The sequence below is a fragment of the Borostomias antarcticus genome (assembly GCF_949987555.1).
Source record: "Borostomias antarcticus genome assembly, chromosome: 17".
Classification (NCBI taxonomy): Eukaryota; Metazoa; Chordata; class Actinopteri; order Stomiiformes; family Stomiidae; genus Borostomias; species Borostomias antarcticus.
Window position 1 is genome coordinate 15,584,885 of NC_140250.1, and position 24,033 is coordinate 15,608,917.

General features: G+C 45.4%; 1 protein-coding gene across 1 annotated transcript in view; it reads left to right on the forward strand.

The window, feature by feature from the left end:
* The first annotated feature begins 261 nt into the window (after nucleotides 1-261).
* lrrfip1a (leucine rich repeat (in FLII) interacting protein 1a) overlaps nucleotides 262-24,033 on the forward strand; it is a 46,094-nt gene continuing 22,322 nt past the window's right edge. Inside the window, exons 1-2 of the mRNA XM_084452018.1 lie at nucleotides 262-399; nucleotides 16,027-16,113. Of these exons, the coding sequence (XP_084308144.1) occupies nucleotides 310-399; nucleotides 16,027-16,113 (177 nt within the window). The 5' untranslated portion in view covers nucleotides 262-309. The remainder of the gene's footprint in view (nucleotides 400-16,026; nucleotides 16,114-24,033) is intronic.

Genomic DNA, 24,033 nt, shown 5'->3' on the forward strand with positions numbered 1-24,033 from the left:
AATATGGATTAGTTAGTATGTAGGCTATGTCTACCACGACGCATTTGATAGAAAGTTGCAACATCGCTTGAAAAATAAACTCAGGAAGAGCGCTGAAGACGGATGTATCTGGCCCATGCCGCGCGCACGGTAACGAGCGATTTGCCCACTCGCTTTTGCCACGCGCTGCTCTTATCTTCGTGCTGAAGCATGACAGTTCTCTACATTTTATGTCACTAGTCGTAGTCTACCTTTGTCAAGACTTGCGCGTTTCAGAGTTCTTGAACATCTACTGAAGTGGACCAGAAACAGACTGGCAATTCTTAAGACATGGGGACTCAGGGCACGGGACGAAAAAGAAATCCCAATAAGGAGCGGACGACGGCCGAGGATGATGCCCTAAATCTTATAGCAAGAGAGGTAAGTCTACCTAACAGCCTCTCAAAGTTGCCGTGAGTGTTTCAAATTATTGTTTAATGTCACTGGTATATTTTAATCTTTGACTGAGGAGCTTCTGTAGAAGATCCCACGGTCAACCGAGCTCATTGACGCGCTCGTGCCAGGCGCACGAGGAAGGCGAGTGTAGCCTATTGTAAGCACAGCTCTCGCACCTATAGCCAAAACACACAGGCTATTGTCACTATATAATGATTGTGTTCCTCCCTTATTAGTTGACTATCCCCTGACCCTCCTCGAACAAGAGTGGATGCTTATATCCAAAATATGCGTTTCCATTTTGCCCATAGAGTTGTGGGGAGTAGGACCCAGGTGGGTTTAATTAGTTTCTCTTCCTAACCAGTTTTGTGACGAGCTAATTTGAGCATTTCATATAATAAAAAGCTGCTTCATGTGCTAACCTGCTACAATCCCTGGCCCTTAAGGTTTCGACTTGGCAGCCAGCAGTGACATGTGGTCACAGGCGGTTGGTTCAGGCTGTTAACAGGTGTTGTCATGTTGTGACTGGCTCACTTACTCTTGGGGAAAGGGGACCCACACTTCCAAACTCCAAATGTTGAGTCATTGCTCTCAATTCTCAGTTTTAAAAACCATTATTTCAACGTACCGAATGCTCTTTGGACGTCTATACCAACTATAGCACCACTGTTGAGGTGAATGCTACAGTGATGGGAAGCTGTTGTATTATCTGTTTGAAGGCTGATGCAGAAAGCTTGTTACTTTCTTGCTATCTGTACCCCTTGTTGTGCTTCAGTTACACCACCCAATGAGTACAGCTCAGTTTAATAAGACAGGGATGGGTACTAAACAGAACAGCACACATGAGCCAGGGCCACCTTGAATGGGACCCACATCATACCAGGATAGGAGGGCCACAGTTGAATGGAAGGAAGTTAGGACTAAAGCCGGATGTTGCATCCAACTTATTAACTTCACTCACTCACACACACAGACACACACACACACACACACACACCATTCTCTCTCACTCTCTTTCTCTCTCTCTCTCTCCCTCTCTCTCTCTCTCTCTCTCTCTCTCTCTCTCTATCTTTGTCATTGTGGCTGTGCTGACTGTTTACCTGTTGCCAAATCTACAGAGGTTGGGCCATTTGAATGTTATCATGTTGTGATCTGATCAAGGTAGCAGACTGCAACAGCATGTACTCTAGCTTGGCCTACTGTAGCTCTGCAACTAGCTATGCGCACACATTCCTGCAGTGTGCCTGACTTGTTGCTTTCCTTTTGGAGTGGGCAGAATGAGCTGAAGGCAGTCAAGTCTGATGGAAGAACTGATAGCATCAGCCTGTGATAGGGTTGCTGCTGATTTAGTTTTATTCTGTAATATTCCATACTCCTCTGTTGTTGTTTGATCATGTAGTTAATGTGCCATTTATTGAAGATTCATGCACTCATTGTAAGTCGCTTTGGATAAAAGTGTCCACTAAACGTACATAACCTTCCCTGAAGAGGCTTTGCCTTTTGCCAGGCCGCTGTTGTAAGAATTTGTTCTTAATGGCTTTGCCTGGTTAAATAAAAGTTAAATAAAGAAATATTGTTTTTAGTTTCAGCCAGTTCAGCCAGTTCCTTCACCTGAAGCAGTTGTCATTGTTCTCTGATGATTAGTAATAGTTAGTTGAAACTTGCTCTGCACTGCTTACCGTCACGCAGTGACTGAAGAGGCGGCCTGTACCTTTAAGGGGTGACTGGGTCTAGTCCAACACGCGCAGCGCTCTGACTGGATGGTATGTCAGTCCTGATGAGCTGGTTGATTCTGCAACAAGGGCTTTAAAAATAGAAGGCCCTTAAAGATCAGCTGTTACTCCCCCTGCTCTCTGACTTGGTCTGGGATGGGGGTGGGGGTGTCATGGTGGATGTGGGGGCAGCTAACCGGTCCACCTGGCTATGACCAGTCAATAGAAAAGGCTCAGTAATGTCTATAATGGAGGCTTTTTAAATGTATGTTTAAGTACTGGATGGGAAGTAGCCCCGGGAGCCTGAGCATCTGAACAGGCCCGTTAGTGTCTTGGTTCTCATGTTGTTATGCTTAGTAACATGGGATGTAGGTCCGGGGAAAGTGCGAGCAAGTTGATAACGTGTGTCCCTGACTAAGCCTAAAACACAAGACCACACTGTGAAGAGGAATGTTATCAAATGGAATCATTTTCTATGTCAAATACCTTAAATCATGCAGTGCAAAATATTTCCTACCTGGATTCTATGGTTCTCCCACAGTACATGAACCACCCTGGTCAGGAAGCTGATGAAATGGCAAAGGTGTACGTGTGGAGCCTAACACATCTCACTTCTCTGATGTGACTTAAACAAACAGACAATAATATGAACATAAAATGAATTATGTTCCCTCAAATTAGATCTAATGAGATCTATATAGAATAAAGGGTATTTAGAAAGGATATCTGTTATCTAAGCAAAAAAGAACATACAGTATGAGATTACAGGGGACATACTGTAGCAACCCTACAATATACTTTATTTAAGATTATTTTGCTCTATGTTTTGCTGTACAGTTTGTCCTATGTATGCGTTATTGACTGTTTGTTTTGTGTTGTGGGTTAGGGTTGTGTTGTGGACCCTAGAAAGATGTCTCACCAGATACTACAGTAGCCTACCTAATGAAGATACGATATGCTTTATACAAAAAAGGTGAAAAATCCTGTATGACAATCATATAGTCCACAACTGCTATTGCATGAATGTAGCCGTCAGTAAGTGTCTTCACTGGGGAGACATTGAACGATCTTATGTTTGTGTTAAAAAAGGCACTGACCTCATCTTGGAATTAAAAAATACCATGGATTTACTTGATGCATTTGATAAACAACACACCTGTGGGAGGAGGCATGTATGAAATAGAATTATTAGGGAGGTGTTTAGATAAACTCTCATCTCTAATCCTAAAAGGATTGGGATTTAAGATGTTGTTTCGGGTGCCACTATAGTTTAAACAAGGTGTTACCGTTGGAAGAACAAAGATGATCTTGTCCCATTTGATAATTAAAGCATGAGTGACCAACCACAAGTGCTCTACCAAAAAATAGGTTCATTTCAAATGGATAGAATTATGTTCTGGTTATGTTCTGGTTTGTTGACACCAATTCCTGTGATTGGCTCCTTTTAGACATCCCAAGAGTTCAAACCGAACTGGGTAAAACTGCATTTTCATTTTATGCTCCTGAGGCCTAGACTGATGTTATTGTATTTGATTTGTACTAGGGATGTTAATAGTTAATCGACTATCGATTAATTGCCGATAAGAATTTACTCGAGTAAGATTCGGTTACTCGATTAATTGCTTGTTAATGGAACAGAACTTTTTTGGGGGGAACGAACGTTATCAACGGGAGTTGCGTGATATGTAATCATGATTTAGGGTCTGACTGCACATGAGGGCGCCACGCCATGTAGTGAAGGCTAATTGGGATGCCGGGAAATTTCAACGACACAGCCGAAGAAGACGAAAAAATGAAGCCAGCAAAGTGCAGTCCAGCGCGGGACATTCTTATCAATTAATCCACTATCGTTTGTTAAGGTTAACAGTTATCGAGTAATGAAATTCCTTGAAATTTGCAACCCTAATTTGTACCCTTGTAGAGAAAGAGGACATGTTGCTCTCTCCTGGCCTGCTGTCTCCATGTCCTTGCCCCCCCCCCCCAGCTCTGTCCAGGACACAGGTGTGGTGTTCTCCCCGGCGGTGGTGTTGGATGTCAGGCCCTGTGTTAATGATGACAGGCCTGGAGCGCAGCCCTGTGGGACATGTGGTCAGGTTTGCTAGAATGTTCTTGTGCAAGTCCAGCACTGCAGCGCATTGCAGTAAGATCCCCTTCCTTGTCCAGCGTAGTGTATCTACTCAGAGGTACGCCATGCAGAATGGTCTCAGTCTGTGAGTTGTCTATGGGCTTCTTGTTATAAGTCAGCTGTCTTCTCTGGCATCTTTGAGTCTTGTATTGCCTATGAGGGGGTTTGATTACCTTGTTTTGCATTAGGCTGTAGGTGACAGATGCCCTATATTCTTTTTGGGAATATTACCCTTTTTTTAGTGTTGCCCTGGGAGGTGCCCCCCTAATAACTTCTCAGTGTCAGGATCATAATCGGTATCAGTATCAAGTGAAAGCACAGAGCTACTTTCAGACATTGTCATGGTGATCACAGGAAGGGCTCACTGGGACTCGAGTCCAGATCTGTTTATAGCCATGTATATGGTTCACACATACTAGGAATGTGACCAGGGTTAAGGCATACGCTGTTGCAGGAAACACAGGACAGGGTGCAGGACAGGACAGTGCAAAACAGAACAAAAAAATGTACATACAAAAATACATAATATCAAAAAACTGCTACAAAATGCAGTGCAATGTACAAATTACGATATACTACAGCGCTACAGCGTCCTATGTTCCCAGGATCCTATGTTTCCAGGGTCCTATGTTCTCAAGGTCCTATGTTCCCAGGGTCCTATGTTCCCAAGGTCCTATGTTCTCAAGGTCCTATGTTCCCAGGGTCCTATGTTCCCAGGGTCCTATGTTCCCAGGGTCCTATGTTCCCAGGGTCCTATGTTCCCAAGGTCCTATGTTCCCAAGGCCCTATGTTCCCCAGTTCAATATTCTGTTAACACACATTAAGTAAACTTTTCAAAAGGTTTCATGTTGTCATTGTGAGGGACTTATTTTCCCATTATGCTCTCTATCTGTGTCTGAAAGCCTGTTAAAAGCAGCGCTGAAGCTCAAGGCCTGTGATAGGCTGGTGGAGAGGACACGCCCACACACACACCCACTCTGATCTGAACACGCCCACACACACACTCACTCTGATCTGAACACGCCCACACACACACTCACTCTGATCTGAACACGCCCACACAACCCCCCTCTGATTGGCTAACCCTAACCCCTTTCATGAGTTCCCACAACCCCCTATGTTATACTGCTGGGGAGCCCATTACGCATTATAGAGCTGAAGGGTTGAAGTTAACATCAATGTATGATCAGCAGAATAAACCTGAAATGGCTGCCAACTGTTTACACTCCACTGCTTCATTGACACAAAGGCTCAATTTTGTTCTTCAGATGTATCCTCTGTGTTGTTGTGACTTTTTCTACAACCAGGTCCTCGGTGTAAAATCACCAAATGATTCCCGAGCGCGGCACCGCTGCTGCTCACCGCTCCCCCAGGGGATGGGTCACATGCGGAGAACTAATTTCACCACCCTCAGGTCGGGTGTGTGACAATCATTGGGACTTTACAACTTTAAAAAAGGCACAGGAACCCTGTCTGTGAGATATTTACAAATGGCAGCTCCCTCCATTCCTCTCAGGGCCGTGTGCGTCTGTGTTTAGGGGCGATGCTCTCGAGGATTGTGTTGAGTGTGTTTAGGGGCGATGCTCTCGAGGATTGTGTTGAGTGTGTTTAGGGGCGATGCTCTCGAGGATTGTGTTGAGTGTGTTTAGGGGCGATGCTCTCGAGGATTGTGTTGAGTGTGTTTAGGGGCGATGCTCTCGAGGATTGTGTTGAGTGTGTTTTGTCTGAGCGAGGTTGGGGAGACAATGGTAAGCTGAGGTTGAGGTTGCCAGGTTGGCGTCAGGTGGCAGTTTAAAGTCCGTGGAGCGATGAGGAGGATCAAGAGTTTCGGGGGGATTAGTCTGGGACTCTCCAGCAAGGAGGAGCTACACACCCTCCCTGTAATCTCCCTGTCACCCAGGGGCGAGCCAGGAAAACACACACACACACACACACACACACTGCTTATTTTATTCATCAATTCTGTACTGACAAATAAGAATGTTTTACTTGAACTTTTGTCATGAGGTTTACCTTGGTGCAAGTGTGGTTAGCATGTGCAGTTCCGTCAAGTCTAGCCAAGTGTGCCAAAGGTAGAAGTGGACCGCTGGCTCACTCACACTCCCAATCCCACACTACTAATATAAACATGAATATTTTAAACATTTCCTCATTTCTTCTTCATGTTTATACACAGACTAGTTGATAGAGAGGAGTCAGACTCGCCTGCTCTGACCACCACAGCTAGGGAAGTGCCCATAAAAGGGCGTGGAGGCGCAGCGCGTTGGCTTCCTCTCTGTGACATCACACACAGGCCCAGATTGTTATCACAGAGCTCTTCCTGTTTATTCACTTCTGCCCAAATCCAAAGCAAAACGGGGAATGGCTGACCGTCCAAATGTTCCCCACAAATGGTCAGTATTTAGTGTTTGATTGGTTGGTTGGAGGGGGCAGGAATGCCCAGTGGTACAGAGGAGTGGGGTAACTAAATTGGGTTCAGTGGCAGATGTTTTTAGGTTTTTACAGGCACACATTTCAATGACATTCGTGATGTTACATAATCAAGTTATGGCGATAGCATCAAACTTTATATGGCACATTTGCTGCACAGGGGAATACAATGCGCTTCACAGAAAAAGGGTGTGTGGCTACATTAGGGCTGCACGATTATGACAAAACATAATTGCGATTTTTCTTCAAAAGGGTAATTGCGATTAATAATTGCGATTAATATTTAATATATAATAACCAAAATGCTCCCAAATCACGGACGTTGATCCCTTTCTTGTTACTAACTCACTTACCTCGTTTTCGCTCATTTTTTCACTACTCACGGCTCTTCACTACTCTTACTCTTGTGACACTTGTCTTGACCTACTGCTATCTGTCTTCTCAGTGAAATTGCTGCGCACAGCGCACTCAGCGGGAATGCATGTGATTGGTCAGACAGCATAAGCGCCTGTGAATCGTCCTTGTAGTCCTAGCACACTCAATTCAAAGCAAAATTATTAATCACATTAATTGCGGCCTTTTGCGATTAGTTAATCGCGGAGGTTATAATCGCGATTTCGATTAATTCACGATTAATTGTGCAGCCCTAGGCTACATGCAGTAGTACTGTATATATACTGATCCTGAATGTGATCCCAATTTGTGATCCCAATTTGTATTATAACGTGGATTCAGATGGTCAAGTACAGTCTTGTGAACATTACACAAAGGACAGGATGAGCATGATGATAAAGCAATTAAAACCATTTTCATGATTTGCACGCATAGCTGGGAGATTTGTTCGAGGTCAAGGTGTATGTTTTGGCAGTTCAGCCTAATGTTTACATGGTTGTTAACGAAACACAACCCAATCCATGTGTAACTTTGTATTTTCCAACACCAATACATTAGTATTAACATACACTAACAGTAGCCATGTTGTTTGTTACTCCCAACCCCTTATCTCCCTCGTTCACCTTCACCTCTTACCTAACGTCACGTGCTTGATATGGTGAAGAGACAGGGCTTGATGATGCCTCAGAGCACCGTGGTTAGCTAGGAAAGACAAACATCAGCCATGTGAACTTGTGTAATATCCCTCTCAAACACAGTTTCTTCACGGTGACTTCCTGTTTCCTGTGGGTACTTCCTTCCCCAGGCCCGCTGGTACTCTGGGGTTCTACTGTAGTAGTGAGCGCTGCGACATGAACTGCTCCCGCCTTAAATGTTGCTCTGCCGGGCTTTGCCCTCCTACCTCAGATGAAAGGGCCTCGCTTCATCTTCTCAGGGAGGAAGAGATGCACTCAGTATGTGGAACCAATTGAAAACATCTGGATAACCTTAACCAAGCTATTTTTAGCTTGATGACTTTTGAATCCGTCACAGTCTCGGTAGTTACCGCCACAGCTTTCTGACAGTTTCTCCCTCGTTACGTTGTAGGGGTGTAACGGTACATGTATTCGTACCGTACCGTACGGTACGGGGCTTTCGGTACGGTACAGACATGTGCCAAGCGAACCGATCGGTACAGTCATGTGCCGAGCGACCCGACAGATCATTCGAGCAGATCCCTTTCAGTAGACTGACACAAAATATTTGGCACAGTTGTGACAATGGGCTGTTTCTTGATCGACTCTTGTGAAATAGCGCCACACTTTGAACCTTTCACTCTCTCTTCCATCGCTTCTGTCACTGTGAAAACGAGTCTCCTCGCATCGCAGGCGTGTGTGTGCACCCCCCCCCCCCCTCTCAGTTCGGCTCGGCTCACACAGCGAAATAGGCTATAGGCTACATGGGGACCTTTGTAATACATCTCACATCTAATTGTACCGCAAGTTACTTAGGCCTACCATATTTTGCCGAGCATATAAGTCATTTGATATAGGCTACAGTCCAGTGCGACCTGTCTGTGATTTGGAAAAGAGTAGCCTACGAGCAGTGTCAGGGCACAACTCACATTTGTAAGTGGGCTCGAGTTGAGACTCAGTCGTCCTCATTACCGTCCTCCTGAGGTAAAACTATTAATTATGTTTGTTTGCCTTAGCCTAATGCACCGTAATGAAACACAGGTAGGCTAAGGGAATCATCTATATATCACGGAGGCTCCAATGTAGGCTATAGTCCTTGCAATGAGAGAAATTGAACACCGAAGCTGCACACAGCGCACGCTCGGTTGTACACGCACGTTTGCACACGCACGTTTGCACACATAGTCTAGGCCTATATCTCTGTGGGGAAAAAAGGCAGATTTATTTTTTTATTTATTTAGTTTCAAATTTTATTGCATTTAATTCGTTTTAAATAATTGATTCAAAAACATATTTTTACGTAGGCTATTCGTTTTTATTTCATTTTCTACTGCTGGGGACATCGTCACTGCCAGCAGGTCTTCCCTGTCTGCTGACGGTGTTGACATTTTTCTGGCCAAAAATATGAAGGTTGAGTGAAGTGGGGTAAAGGGGGTATGAATGAGGGGGAAACACTTAAAAGAAAAAGAAACAGCAAAGTACTTGACACAGCATTGTAGGCTATTCCCTTGGTCAACACAGTTTTTTTGTTTTGTTATGTTGTTGTTGGTTTTTTTCTTTTTGGGGGGGGAGGCAGTGATGCAGCCTGAAAGGTATTGCTGTTTGTAAATAAAATGATATTAAAAAGATTGACAAGATCATTTTCAAAGAATAGAAAAGGAATCAGAGTAGTGCAGGCGCGCCGCTCCTGAACTGAACCGAACCAGACGTCCGTACCGAGGTAGGCCTACGTACCGAACCGTTACACCCCTAACGTTAAATGATACGCTTGTCTTTCTGTGGCTCTTACAATTTCCACATTAAGCTCTCGTATAGGAGTGACCGTGCCATCAAAACAATAACAACAGATGTCGGGGCGGTCTTAGGCTCCGGTGACCACCAGGCTATGGGAGAGACATTTCCATGCTCAGCAGAACTCAGATATTCCATCAAAGATTGCTTTCATTCCAATCACTGTTCTCTTGAGTTGTGCCAGGAGCCGTGGACAATTTCACAGTTTGAATTTGGACTGCCGTTTCCCTCCCTCTCTGGAAGCCTGGACGTTTATTGGAAGCCTTCACCATATTATTTATCTTACACACAGTTGCTGACCAGTTTGTCCGAAGGGCTGAGAATGCAGCAGCTGCTGTGTGTCAGAGAGAGAGACAGAGAGGGAGAAGGAGGGAGGGAGGGAGGGAGAGAGAGAGTGTGTGTGTGTGTGTCTTGGCTGACACCCTGTCAGTGAAGACTTTGCGGGGGACAGCTGTCAATAAACAGTTTCCTTACCATTTCCTGGTGCAGGGGCCTGGCTGGACATTAAGCAGTCATCCTCCCCAGACATCCTGAGCGTAGTTCGCCTGCTACACAGCTGATACACACGCATTCTACCCAACATCGTAGGGCTGGGTATCGATTCGAATTTCAAGAATCGATTCGATTCCGATTCACAAGGTTCCGAATCGATTATCACGATTCAATTTGATTCGATTCGATTCAATATCGATTCGGTTAGTGTTACTAAAACCAGTTTTTTTTTTTTGCTGTAACCTTAATTACATGACTGCCAAGTTATGCAATACATCAATACTAGGGCTGGGTATCGATACTGATTTCCAAAAATGAATGAATGAATTATTGAATGAATGAATGAACTATTCATTCCTTCATTTATTCATTCCTTCATTATCGATTTTGGGATTCATGAATCGATTCTGAATCATTTGATTCAGAATCGATTCATTTTTTTAACCCAGCCCTACAACATAGGCATGTATGCTTGTTAAGAGAAACTGTAGATGTTTGTGATTATACTGTATTCATCCAATAGCTTTCTTCTTTTGTACAAAAACAGATGGGTCCTCCAAAGTACTGGTATTCTTAATGCTGTATTCCTCCAACATGACCAACTAGCATTCCGGAGTGTTCCTTAGCCGTTGCACTCAATGACGGGCACTTAGTTTAGATGTTCAGGCCATCTAGTCATTTTGTGCAGGGTGGAATTATATTTCCCAGGCGGACTCTCTTTATCTACAGCGTTCTTACGTGGGCATATTTTTGGCCAGTTTTCAAAGATCAGGGAAACAAGGAGCTGTTTTCCCAGCCGTGTTCGTTATCTGGGTGTGACACTGCCGTGTGCTTGACTCATGTCTGTGGACATTGAAGAAGCAGAGACTTATCCCTCTAGGATAGCCATAGCTAGCCATTCTACCAACCAGTGTCCACACCCTGTGTGAAAACATAGGGTTTGGTCAAGTTTGAAGCAGTGATGGTTACAGTATTATGTCTAGCTACTGTACATATGGGTTTGGTAAGAAGAACTCAGAATATACAGTACAGTATGTGGTACAGTAGTGGGTATTTCAGCCCGTGGCTCTCGTTAGTTGGCCGAGATCTAATTTCAAGTGTTATTTTAACCTCCATTCTGTCAGAAATGAATGTTTCTGCATCCTCTTTTTGTCCGGTCTGTCAGCACTCCAGGGCGTTAAAATATCCGCTCATTTTGCCAGACTGGCATCTGGGACACGGGAATGAGGGACACGGGCCCCCAGCCAGACTGGCATGCAGCTCTGGTGGCCCTCGTCCCCTGGATAAGGGCTCTGGGCCCTCTGAGAACTGTCAGCCAAGCGCAGTGGTCAGGGTGACGGGAGCCAGGCCAATCCTGAGGCTTTGGAGCTACGAGGGACAGTTGCTGTGAGACACACGGCGGCATGGGGCCTGGTTTTCCAACAGGCCTGTCTGTGAATGTACCTCAGAGGCCTTCTGTTTCTGCTAGTTTGAGCTCCACTCAGCAGTGGGACTAAAATATTGATGAGTCGTTCCACCTTGTTGTCCTGGTCCAGATAAGAGGATCTGGGCCAGAAGTGAATGGAACGAGCAACACCTCTCCACCTCCCCGTCTAATCTCATCTGACCCCTGGACCGTTCCACCATTGACCCCCCCCCCCCCCCTCCTCCGCTTGTCAATGGCTACGAACTACAAATCCCACCTCCAGTTGCTGCTAACTTGGGATAGCCGAGGTTAAGACCCTCACAAAGCTTCCTGAAACAGCCGTGAGGTGCGTCAGCGTCACGAACTAGCTCACCACGTCCCCAGAGGAAAGTCGCGCTATTGAGATCCAGCTGAATTAGAGCGTTTCTGATAGAACTCGGGGTCCATCTGGGTCATTATAAATAGCTGTGAAGCAGCAGCAGGAGGGGGAGGAGGAGGACATCTTGGTTCTGTCAGCCCAGTTAGGAGCTGCGTCGGCCTCAGCAGCTACTCTGCACCTGCAGGATGTGCGGGAACGCAGACGACCCAGGATTCCAAGCGCTCACGGTGACAGACATCATGGTGTACTTTGATCACTGCAAGAAGGTAGTTGGGCTTTATCGTCGTCTTTTTGACGGTTTTTTTGTAATTTTTGATAGATATTTGTGTCAGGCTAGAAGTGTGATGGAGATGTGTGAGGGGGCGGACGTGCGTTTCTTAGTTTGTTCAGGCTTGAGCACCAGCAACACTGTGGAGTCGTTTTATGCTCTCTCTTCTCTGGAGGAAGGAAACGCATGGTGGGCCTAAGGGAGCACGACCTCTTGTTTATGAGTCAGACCTCTCATTTCCTCTTTAAGTAGCGTTTTATATATTTGAATACAACACAAAGACCATTGTTTTGGGTCACTTCTGGTTCCAGCATCATGCTGGTTTTCAACACAATCAAAGCTGCTTTATTGACATCAGTGAACGTCTTCTGGGTGAGGGGTTGGATTACTCTAGGACAGTGGTTCTTAACCTGGGTTCGATCGAACCCCAGGGGTTCGGTGAGTCAGTCTCAGGGGTTCGGCGGAGGTCAAGACACACACCCGACTCATATGATTCGTGATGACACGCCCCGCTTGGCCATCATTGGCAACAGCAGAAGTCACACTGATTTGCAGTAAATATTCATTATTATGTTTTTGTTTTTGTGTGAAAATCATGTTTTGATGGTTTTGTTCTTTGAACACAGTGATGTTGATGCACGGTTCATTTTGTGCACCAGTAAAATATATACCTATGTTTTGAATTTGAAAAAATCGTATTTTATTTTTCCAATTAAGAAGGGTTCGGTGAATGCGCATATGAAACTGGTGGGGTTCAGTACCTCCAACAAGGTTAAGAACCACTGCTCTAGGATTTGAACATCCTTTACTCTGAGGAAATGAGGGGGTCATGTGCATGTCCATGGAATGTACAGTATGAATGTGGTTGTGTGTGTGTGTGTGTGTGCGTGTGTGTGTGTGTCTGTGTGTGTGTGTGTGTTTGTTTACCTCCTGTGTGTAGTCATTTTTAAATCATTATGTTTTTTTCTGCTTCTGTCAATATGAATGATTACTTTCACCTCAGGCTCATGAAAACAGCAGATGTCTGTGGTGATTTGACTAATGAGTTTCCCATGACATGTGACAGCAGTGTGCCCATGGTGTTAGCATGGTATCAACTATGGCCATGGCTCGACAAGACTATGGCCTTAAGCACTGATCTGTTCATCAACAGGCCCCAGTTCTTTTTCCAGGGTATTCCAACCACCAATTAAAAACAAAGCCCAAATCAAACTCATTGGGCGAATTGAATTTGAAATCTTTTGACTTTCTGTGTGTAGTCAAGACTTCATGTCAAGACATTGTTACATACACTAAGGGTTACTGAAGATGTTTAACCTGACTGAATCACACAGATGTTTTGAGTGTTGAAATAAGAAAAAAAAGGTTTTCCTAAGCTGACTTAACCTGTGGAATACAAGATACTTGACTGACTTCTGTTGGTTTCTGCCTTCACAATGCAGATGTAACAGTGGACTGGAGCAGTCTGAGAGGAATGGAGAGGGTCCAGGGAGATGATGACTTAACGATGAGCAGATATCATGATGGACAGGAGTGTTGTGGGTTAGGGTTGGGTTACACAATGCAAACCAGCACAAGATGTTGAACGAAATGACTTAAATACTTGGCTTAGTTATGTTGTTTTTAGGGACCCTAGCTGACAGGATGGGATATGTTCTGCTACTCATTGTTATCAGGGGGAAATCTGCCCTCTGTTGGAGTTTTAGGGTACTATGTCTAATTTTGTCGATTAGGTTTTAGTGCAGAGGCTCTGGCAGGAAATGTCATTCTTCACTCTCTTGACTCTGTAACTTAAACTCTCCCCTGAGATCTGAATAAAGACCAACCTAACCCACTGAAGAGGGAAATGCACGTCAAAGAGCCGTTTACAAACTCCCAAGTATTCTGTAGATGAAAAGTCATGATATTGATTTTAGTCTTCGGCTATGTTCTTTCACATACTCACAAATATTAGCATTGAAGTTGGGAATCTCGAGGACATTTCTAGCAGCAAGCATTCTGAATGAGCACGACTCACAATCTCTTTGAGATATTAACTACTATAATTATCACCACAGTACTACCTCTGTTAGGAAGTTTGTTTTCATCTGAAAACTTTGCTAGAAGTGTCTCTCTTGGCATGAAGACAACGACCTCTCTTGAAAAGGACTCCCCACCGACTCTTCAGAGTGCAGACTAAATTGGATGGGTTCGCTGGAATCCTATTTAAGCCCTCTGAGCTGATATCTGTGCTCCACCACCACTACTGCGTCATTCAGCCTTTCCTCCAGAGTCCATGGGCTCTGTCAGCACTAGCAGGTCCAGAAAAGGCCCGGGCTCCAGGCTCTCTTAAATGCCTAATCACAGATCTGAGGGCTTTGGATTGGTGTAATCAGTGAATTGGAAATTCGATTTCAACAGGAACCATGGCCTCCAGTGACCTACAATGCTTACAAATTGACCCATTTTAAATATCCAATATATTCCAAAGGGGCAGCATGGAGTTCAAAGGTCAATTTGTTGGACTCTAGAACATCTTGTTTGTGAAGTATTCTCTCTCAACACCAGACCGTCATTGAAAGTCTGACTGAACAAATATGTGGTGCATACTGCACTTACAGGATTTTAAGTTAAAGATGAGAAGAGCTTCCTTATAGACATGAGAGGAAATTAAAAACCGAAGTCACATGTCAGTAATTTAAGGCATTTGGCGTGTTACAGTATGTCTGTTCTTTGTCTTGGTTTTCCTTAGCGTGTTGTGTGTTCTTTGTCTGGGGTTTCCTGTTTCTTGGGAACCAGGAAATGCAGTGATGGGAGGAGGGGTTTTAGCGTTCAGAGCGCGCTAGACTGAACAGTGACCCCGCCTAGAGGCAGCCAGGCCACAGACGCATGCTGACTGCCTCTGGGGCAGGAAGGAAGTGCTCACTCTCTCTCTCTCTCTCACACACACACACACACACACACACACACACACACTCACACTCTGAGAGAGATCCTTTTAAGGAGAAGGCCCTGCTCTTGCCTGGGTGCAGCCAAGTCAACACTCACATAAATACACACACACACACACACATATACACACACACACACACAACCACACACACATCAAAGCAATTTGGCTTTACCCATGGAAATGTCAACGTGAAAATATACAAGCATAAATAAACATAAAAATGAATGTGTAGAGAGATACAGTACCTATTCCTGCTCATGCAGCACTGCTCACTGGATCCAGATGGATATCTGGGTCTGCTTTTCCTATGTGGAATTAAGAAAAGGATTATTTTAGAAAGGTAATGGTACAGTAGCTCTTTATAAATGTCCATGCCGCTTAGCCATACTGTTTATTTCAGAAAGTATGAAAGTAGTATGTAGTATTATGATGTCCTAATATAAATATAACTATTAACTGATTTGGAAATTATTATTTTGACATTGTTCAGATATCGATGACACTTTATCAATGTGGTCAGTTTCCCAGAGTGCATTGCAACAGCAGAGTAGCTCTGCAGAATGGTATGCGCCGGTTGATCCCTGTCTAGGAGGAACATGCCTATTTCCACCATTATGATGAGTTGAGTTGATGCCATACTGAACACAGTCACTTCATTATCTGCTTCCCTGCCCCCCCCCCTCTCTCTCTCTCTCTCTCTCTCTCTCTCTCTCTCTCTCTCTCTCTCTCTCTCTCTCTCTCTGTCTCTCTCCCCCTCTCTCTCTCTCTCTCTCTCTGTCTCTCTCTCTCTCTCTGTCTCTCCCTCTCTCTGTCTCTCTCTCTCCCTTTCTCTCTCTCTCTCTCTGTCTCTCTCTCCCTCTCTCTCTCTCTGTCTCTGTCTCTCTCTCTCTCTCTGTCTCTCTCTCCCTCTCTCTCTCCCTCTCTCTCTCTCCCTCTCTCTCTCTCTCTCTGTCTCTCTCTCTCTCTCTGTCTCTCTCTGTCTCTCTCTCTCTCTGTCTCTCTCATTCTCAGGCTGAGGCCAGGTTGGCAGCAAAGCGAGCAGCCAGAGCAGAGGCCAGAGAGATCCGCATGAAGGAGCTGGAGAGACAACAGAAGGAGGTACCGACCCGTCAGCGCTGGTCTCACGGTGCTATGTGCACAGTCACAACCATCTAGCTCCACAAAACAGACACACGCATACCAGACAGACTGGGTAATGCACACGGCTGGGAGATTGGTGCAGTAACATACCAGCATCTCTCCACTATGACCCCTGTCACCTGATAAGGGTCTGGAGACTGGTAAACCAGTAGTCAGTCACATGTGGGCTTTGGGTTTGATCATTAAGGACAGAGGCGTTTCCTGTGTGAACAGTGTGCTTCCACAAGGCCTTTTAGTTGGTGCTGATAAGATAGTGTGAGGACAAGAGATAACAAGAATTCCAATGTACCTGTACTGGTTATATGGATTACCCAACAAATACACTTACTAAACCAACCCAAATATAAGCCTTGAACCAATGTTTCTCGGGCCTAGTGGCTCATAGGGCAGGAGCCTATCTCCTGTTTCTGTAGTGTGAGGCAGCTTGATGTACAAGTGCACCCCCTGGACATGACGCTAGTGTGTACCCAAGTTTACAGTACAGTATATAACAGCCAGGAGAATGGACATTTAATACCAGGGCTGTGTATCCTAGATCTGATGGCATTTCATTCCTGTACTCTGTTACAGTATGTTCTCTATGTATAGTGTTTACTGTAACCTGGGCTGTACAGCCCATTCTCACTGCTGAAACACTCACATTTCCTCTTATCTTAATCTGTTCTATCTTGGTATTCCAACATATTACAAGGAATACCTTGAGGTGATGGTAAGCTCCTCAGAACCTTCTAGAACCCATGGTTCTGCTACAGGGGCGGCTGTAGCTCAGTTCGTAGAGTGGGTCGTTCAATGATCGAAGGGTCAGTGGTTCGAATCCCAGCTCCGACTGTCCACATGTCGAAGTGTCCTTGAGCAAGACACCTCACCCCAAAATTGCTCCCAATGAGCAGGTTAGCACCTTGCATGGCAGCTACTGCCATTGGTGTGTGAGTGTCTGTGTGAATGGGTGAATGAGAGGCCATTGTAAAGCGCTTTGAGTGCCACTAAGGTGGAAAAGCGCTATACAAGTGCAGTCCATTTATCATTTACTGTATATAAACCAACCTTGTCCTTGAAGAATGTTCTCCAGAGGAAGTACTGCTTTAACATGGCAGGATGTTGTCATCGTGTCCTGTAACCCAATAGGAGAGCATAACAGTACATTCACAATCACAAACACGTATTGCCTGGTAGGTTTACACATACGAGGAGTTTGTTTTGGTCTGCTGGTGCATACGTGTAAACATGCATATTGTGAGGATAAGACAGGACAGTGCGAATGCACTCCAAAATACAATACAATCCACTATGATGTACAGAACAGGTGTCAGTGGGTCACGTGCCTGGTTGATAAGGCCACCTGCAGTCGGCAAGAACAACGGGGAGGTGATTTCATGTCATTTTCTCCTGAGCTGTGTTGAAGGACAGAGCTCTCTCTCTCAGAGACCATGTTGGTATTTAGAGTTAGAAAACAAATGTCCTCCAGGAGTCAGTTTGTGGTTCAGCATAGAACACACAGACACATTAAAAGTCAGATCCACATCATGCGGCCTGCTATTGAGGATCCTTTTGCTATTATTGTTGTTTTTGTTTATGTGATGAGATTTGAATGTGTCTATATGTACTGTGCTGTACCACTAATTGCCTAAAACAAGGCGGAGCTGGTGGCCTTAATTAAGCCCAGCGTGAACGTGACCTATACCTGTGCTCTTAGAATCGTCCATCCTCATCCATCCCCACCCATCCTCAGCACAAGCTCATCTCAGCTTGAATGTTGAGGGCCCAAGTCAGGTACGAATCCAAGATGTATTTGCTTATTCTTCTCTAAGTGCAACAAGTAAGGTCAAAGCTTGTTGCCTTTGTGGATAGCTTATGTAGTGTTCAGTAATGACTTGTTTGTTTTTCTGAGGTAATTGAATAGCTTTAATGGCTGCTGCAGGCATGTGTTGAAGCATGTGTTGGATTTACCGAATGCACGCCTCAAATCCAGACCTGGCCAGAAGTATCAACATATCCAATGTTGTGGTGTAACACATATTTGAGTGATGTGTAACACGGTCTATTGTATTCTGAAACCACGCTTAGAAGAAAGTAGAATGTAATTCCAGCAGGTCAATCCTCTCTCTCAGCGAACTCCCTGTGTTTGAGTTGCAGTGAAAGCTGCTATTTTCTATCAGGTTGTCTGATTAGTTTCCCATCAGGAGAGTTAAATACTCACTTCAGAGCTCTGAGCCAATAGTAGCAGATCCCCTCAGGGACTCGGCGACTCACTAATGACTCTGTCAAGGAGACTTTGGACGGATTCCAAAACATCCTACTCATTACTGGAAAATGGACTCATTTAAGGGGAATGACCTGGACATGTTTCAAGTCTTGATTCAGGTTTATCTCCTGAATTAACTCAATTGCAGTAAGCTCATCAGAACCTTCTAGAACCCATGGTTCTGCTACTGTATATAAACCAACCTTGTCCTTGAAGAATGTTCTCCATAGGAAGTACTGCTTTACCATGGCAGGATGTTGTCATCGTGTCCTGTAACCCAATAGGAGAGCATTACAGTACATTCACAATCATAAACGCATGTATTGCCCGGTAGGTTTACACATACGAGGAGTTTGTTTTGGTCTGCTGGTGCATACGTGTAAACGTGAAGATAAGACAGGACAGGACAGGACAGTGCAAATACACTGAAACCTGAACAGGTCTTTATCTTAGTGCTGGAGATCTGCTGCCTAATAGCTTTACTTCCCTTCAGCTCTTTTATAGTCCATCAACACCACTAGATTGAGGAGATGTTGGACTAGATCTGATAAGGTCAGACATTTCGGCCACATTACAATGCAGTCGTACATGACGTGAATGAATCTGAATTACTCATTACGATCACTCATTGTGGAGTCCAAGCATCTACGATAAATATACTGTTTATACCAGCAGTGGGTATACATTTTCAGATGGATGCAGAGTAATAGAGTATGTGATGTTATGTGTGTGTGTGTGTGTGTGTGTGTGTGTGTGTGTGTGTGTGTGTGTGTGTGTGTGTGTGTGTGCGTGTGCGTGTGTGCGCGCGTGTCTTAAACTCCTCTGATCTCTGTCTTGGGGAGCCCCGCCCCCTTTCTTGGCTGGCTATTCTTAGCTCAGAGTAATCTCACAGAGGGCTTTAGAGTCACCGCTGCCTCTCAGTGCAATAGGCTACTGCCCTAAGAAACGACCTCACTGACCACAGACAGCAAACAAGGCTCCTGCAGTTAAAACTGGTGTCTAACTCATGAGCTCTTCTCTCATTGACATTCAACACACATACTGAGCAACATTGAACAAGGAGAATACTGTACAAACATACATACACAGTCACGTTCTTGGCCTTATGGTAGATGTAGCCTACACAGACACAACAAGTCACACTCACAAGATTAACAGTCGGTGTTAATCTGAGTCTGGTCAGGAGGTGAGTGTACGTGTATTAGTGTGTGTGTGCGTGTGTGTGCGTGTGTGTGCGTGTGTGTGCGTGTGTGTGTGCGTGTGTGTGTGTGTGCGCGCGCGCGTGTTCCAAAGTAGCTTAGCGAGGCTCCATGCTGAAACCAGAAGACTAGCAGAAGCTTGTTGTGCTTCTCTAACGGCGCTGAGGCTCGACCACAGCGCTGGACGCTCGGCACCCCGCCAGATAACTCGTCCAGATAACACGTCCAGATAACTCCGGGATATTTACTCTGGCGCTGGAGAAACGTCTCCTCCGCACAACCCAAGCGCTCGGCTCAGTTCCCGCGCGGCGCCGACCTTCTCAACGGCTGCACTGCCGGCTAGGTGTCTCTGTCTGAGCTCGGACGCTCGAGTTTTCTACACCTGCGATCCCGTCTGCACGGCAATATTGGACCGATTAGAACAGTGGCACGTGGCCAATCAGAGAGGAGATACGATACGAGTGCGTTCACCACAGCCACGGCGGTATGGGGCAGCCGAGGTACGCGCCGTGAGGGCGTCAGGATGGCAGGGAGGAGGGGGCCGCGCGCAGCCTTCAGCGGGCGGGCCGGCGCCCCCCCAGTGAGAACGCTGCGCTCGGTGAGTCAAACGGGAGGAGGTCAAATGAGAAAGTACCCAAGCCGTTGGGGTGACCCGCCTGATGAATGGACCGAGTGGAGCTCACTCACGTCCGGCTGGGCGCGCTGATGTAGGGTGTGTTTGAGAGCAGGGAAGCAGAAAAGAGCGTCTCGTCTCATAGCCTATATAGGCTACAGTAGGACTCCACTTATCCGAACCCAACGGGACCGAAGGTCGTTCGTATCTCTGAAATGTCCGGATGACTGAAACTTAGGCTATGTTAAAATGCACCAAATTCAATAAGTGGTAGCCTACTTGTTTCATATAGACTCATAATGGACCGATAAATACCCTTAATTACTTGTGAAAATGCATCAAAGTTGTAATCAAATAGCCAACTAAACTCATATAGCCTAGCCTATCTACAGTAGCCTATAAAAAAATAACCGAATCCACTTGAATGCCTGCTTTGATCAAATACAGTACTTTATTCTCAAATGAGGCCTACGCTGCATCGATAGGCTACTGTATTCGCAGAACAAAATGGTATAGCCTAAAAACAACCCAACATTAGAACAATTAGAGCAAATTATAATTAATAAATAAATAAATAAAATGACAGACAAGTTGTCGTGTCTTAGGCTATTGTAGCCTAAAAGAATGTCTCTAAAACAACCGATGTAGGCTAACGTGGCCTAGGCTGTAGGCTATTATTTAACAAATACAGTAGGTCTAGTAGGCTAATCTACATGCCCACAACACGTCTGTGTTCCTGAAGTCCATTAACTGGGAACGAAAAATGACTCGATGCTCCTCTGCTTCAGGTTGCTGACGCGCTGTCTGGCTACCAAGGAATGCAGCTCTCGCGCAGCAGACTCGTTTGCGTTTTGCGCTCGACATTAAAGTAACAAAGAAATTAAACGTGACAGTAGGCTACAGCCTACAGGCAACATGTAGGTCTACATACAGTTCTGTTTTTATTCACAGTAGGATACTGAGAAAAAAGTTTTTTAAGCCTGTCCGGTAGACCGGGAGGTTCGGATCTCTGAAGTTCGGATGAGTGGGGTCCTACTGTATCTATATATATATAGCTCCTCAGGACATGCGGTTCAATATCAACAAGGCCGTTTTGATATCTAGCCTATCATTTATTTTCTTGAAACATTGAGTGTTTAAACGTTTCCGTTTTGAATAGTTGATTCAGCTAAACAACATTCTTAGATTGCCACTTGGTAGGCTAAGGATCTGGATGCGAGGTGATACTTGGTCTTACGTCGTCTTCACACCCATGGTGATTTGGATCCATGACTGACTGTTAACTCACAAATTGTGTATTTCAGCACGAACACCTTCTCAAACACTGACTCCCAGCTGTCTCACTCACAGTTGGAGCTGGAAAGCTGATGGTCACATACTCTAGTGTGGCCATTTTTGTTGACAGTGCTCTGAGGTGAAGAAAAGCACCGTGGTTAAACACGCTGTAGATCAACTGGGGGGGAACAGCTCCCAGAAGCCCTGTTGTTTTGTAATACCCTAGTTGTTTTGTTATGCCTTGCCGTCATTAGGATGTTTTTGAGGTGATAGAACTCGTTCACGCAGTCCTGAAGGTGTGCCCGACTTCAGAGTAGAAATGCCGTGGTTGAGCCCAACCCAGACAGGTGTTTGGAACTGAACATGACAAAGAACCACAAATGTGGCTGTGAGGGGACATTGCCAAGGTTGGTGCACTAACATTCATCTCAACCAGGACATAAACGCCACACAGCAAAAGTGCAAATCGAGACCAGTGGACTATAATTGAGGTCAAGAGGTGGTAACGTCGCAGCAATAGCCGTGCTGCTAGCGGATGAATGGAGACTCATGGTGGACAAAAAGGGTCATCTTAAAGTGGATCTCTGGAAGGCAGAATTACATGACACCCAATGCTTAGACTGAGCGAGCGCGGGTAAATCTGGATTAGTGTACTTGGCAACTGGACAGGACGGTAAAGTAGGAGCGCTTCGCTGTGTTTAAAAGTGAGTTGACGGCGAGCGCTCTGGCAGAGGGTCGCAGGACGGACCAGGGGGCCTACGGTACGCTCTGCCTTTCATAGAATCTTTCTTTTCCTTAAAAACAAGTGCTCATATGGAGCAGTTCATAGAGTTCTCAATTTTCTTTAGTTAACTAAAAGGGTGCAAACAGTCAAGAATCACTCATTAAACTGGTGAGTGTTATTTTATGATCTGCAAAGTGATCGTGTGTGTGTGTGTGTGTGTGTTGTACCACCTGCATTTGTAGAGGGTCTTCATTGTTAGTGTTAACTCATCCTGCCCATCAGTTGGTTGTGGTGTAGTGAATCTGAATTGCTGTAATTGCTGTTGCTGGATACGTTTTGGAACTGACCTATACTGTCCAAGGAAACATGATTTTAGGAAGACTTTAGCCCAGTCTACAAATCGAAACCTAACAAATAGAAATATGTTTGAGTTATAGTTTTCATTGTGAATATATATACTACATATATATATTCACAATGAGCTTGTGACCGGTCCCTCTGTGACCCCTCTGTGAGCTTGTGACCGGTCCCTCTGTGAGCTTGTGACCGGTCCCTCTGTGAGCTTGTGACCGGTCTCTCTGTGAGCTTGTGACCGGTCCCTCTGTGAGCTTGTGACCGGTCCCTCTGTGAGCTTGTGACCGGTCCCTCTGTGAGCTTGTGACCGGTCCCTCTGTGAGCTTGTGACCAGTCCCTCTGTGAGCTTGTGACAGGTCCCTCTGTGAGCTTGTGACCAGTCCCTCTGTGAGCTTGTGACCAGTCCCTCTGTGAGCTTATGACCGGTCCCTCACAGGAGACCGCTGGCCTGTGTCACTGAGGCGCCAGCACCTTCAAACTTCACAATCCTGACCCTCTCATTAGCAACAACCTGCTTCAGTCAGTATGATCCTGCCAAAGCCTGTTTACCATCCTTATCTCTGTCTTCTGTTATCACTCTATCATTTATTCTCTCTCTCTCTCTCTCTCTCTCTCTCTCTCTCTCTCTCTGCGCATCTATCCCCATGCTTGTGTTTATGATTCATTCAGCCTTTCTCAATTATTCATTGTGTCTCCCCTTTTTCCTTTGCTCTTCCGTCTTTCCCTCCCATGAACCCTGGTTCCTCCTCCTCGCTCCTGGCCTCTCCCCCGCTGTCTCTGGTTCCTCCTCCTCGCTCCTGGCCTCTCCCCCGCTGTCTCTGGTTCCTACTCCTCGCTCCTGGCCTCTCCCCCGCTGTCTCTGGTTCCTCCTCGCTCCTTGCCTCTCCCCCGCTGTCTCTGGTTCCGGCGTGTAGATCTTTCAGGTTCAGAAGGTACAGTACAGCGTCTCAGTTCTCCATCAATCCAGCTCCCTTTTTCTTTTATCTTAATTCACCATTTCCATTTCTCATCTAAATATATTGATCACATATATTATCACACATTTGCATTATTATATGTGCATACCGCACAAACAGGATATTTAACTGTAATGCATGACAAAAAGATTCTGTATACCATACTGTACATTGCTCAGCACATACAGTACAGTACTACATGATGTACTTGTCACAAAGCAACTGTGCTTCGTTTTGGTTTCTCGAGCTGTCGTTCCCTTCCTTCACTTCTCCTGTCGTCTGCTTTCATCCCTCATTCATCTCCTCCCTCCAGAAATATTACGGCCTGGACAACAAGCCGGACAACAAGCCGGACAACAAGCCGGACAGCAGAGTGGGCAGCAAATGGGGCGATATCGAGCAGTGGATGGTACAGTCGCTTGGCAGTGGCCAAACAATAACAACAACAAACAATAATGCACCTCTCACAGTGTTGAGCGTCGTTGAGCTGCATGCCGTCCTGACAGTCGCGTGAC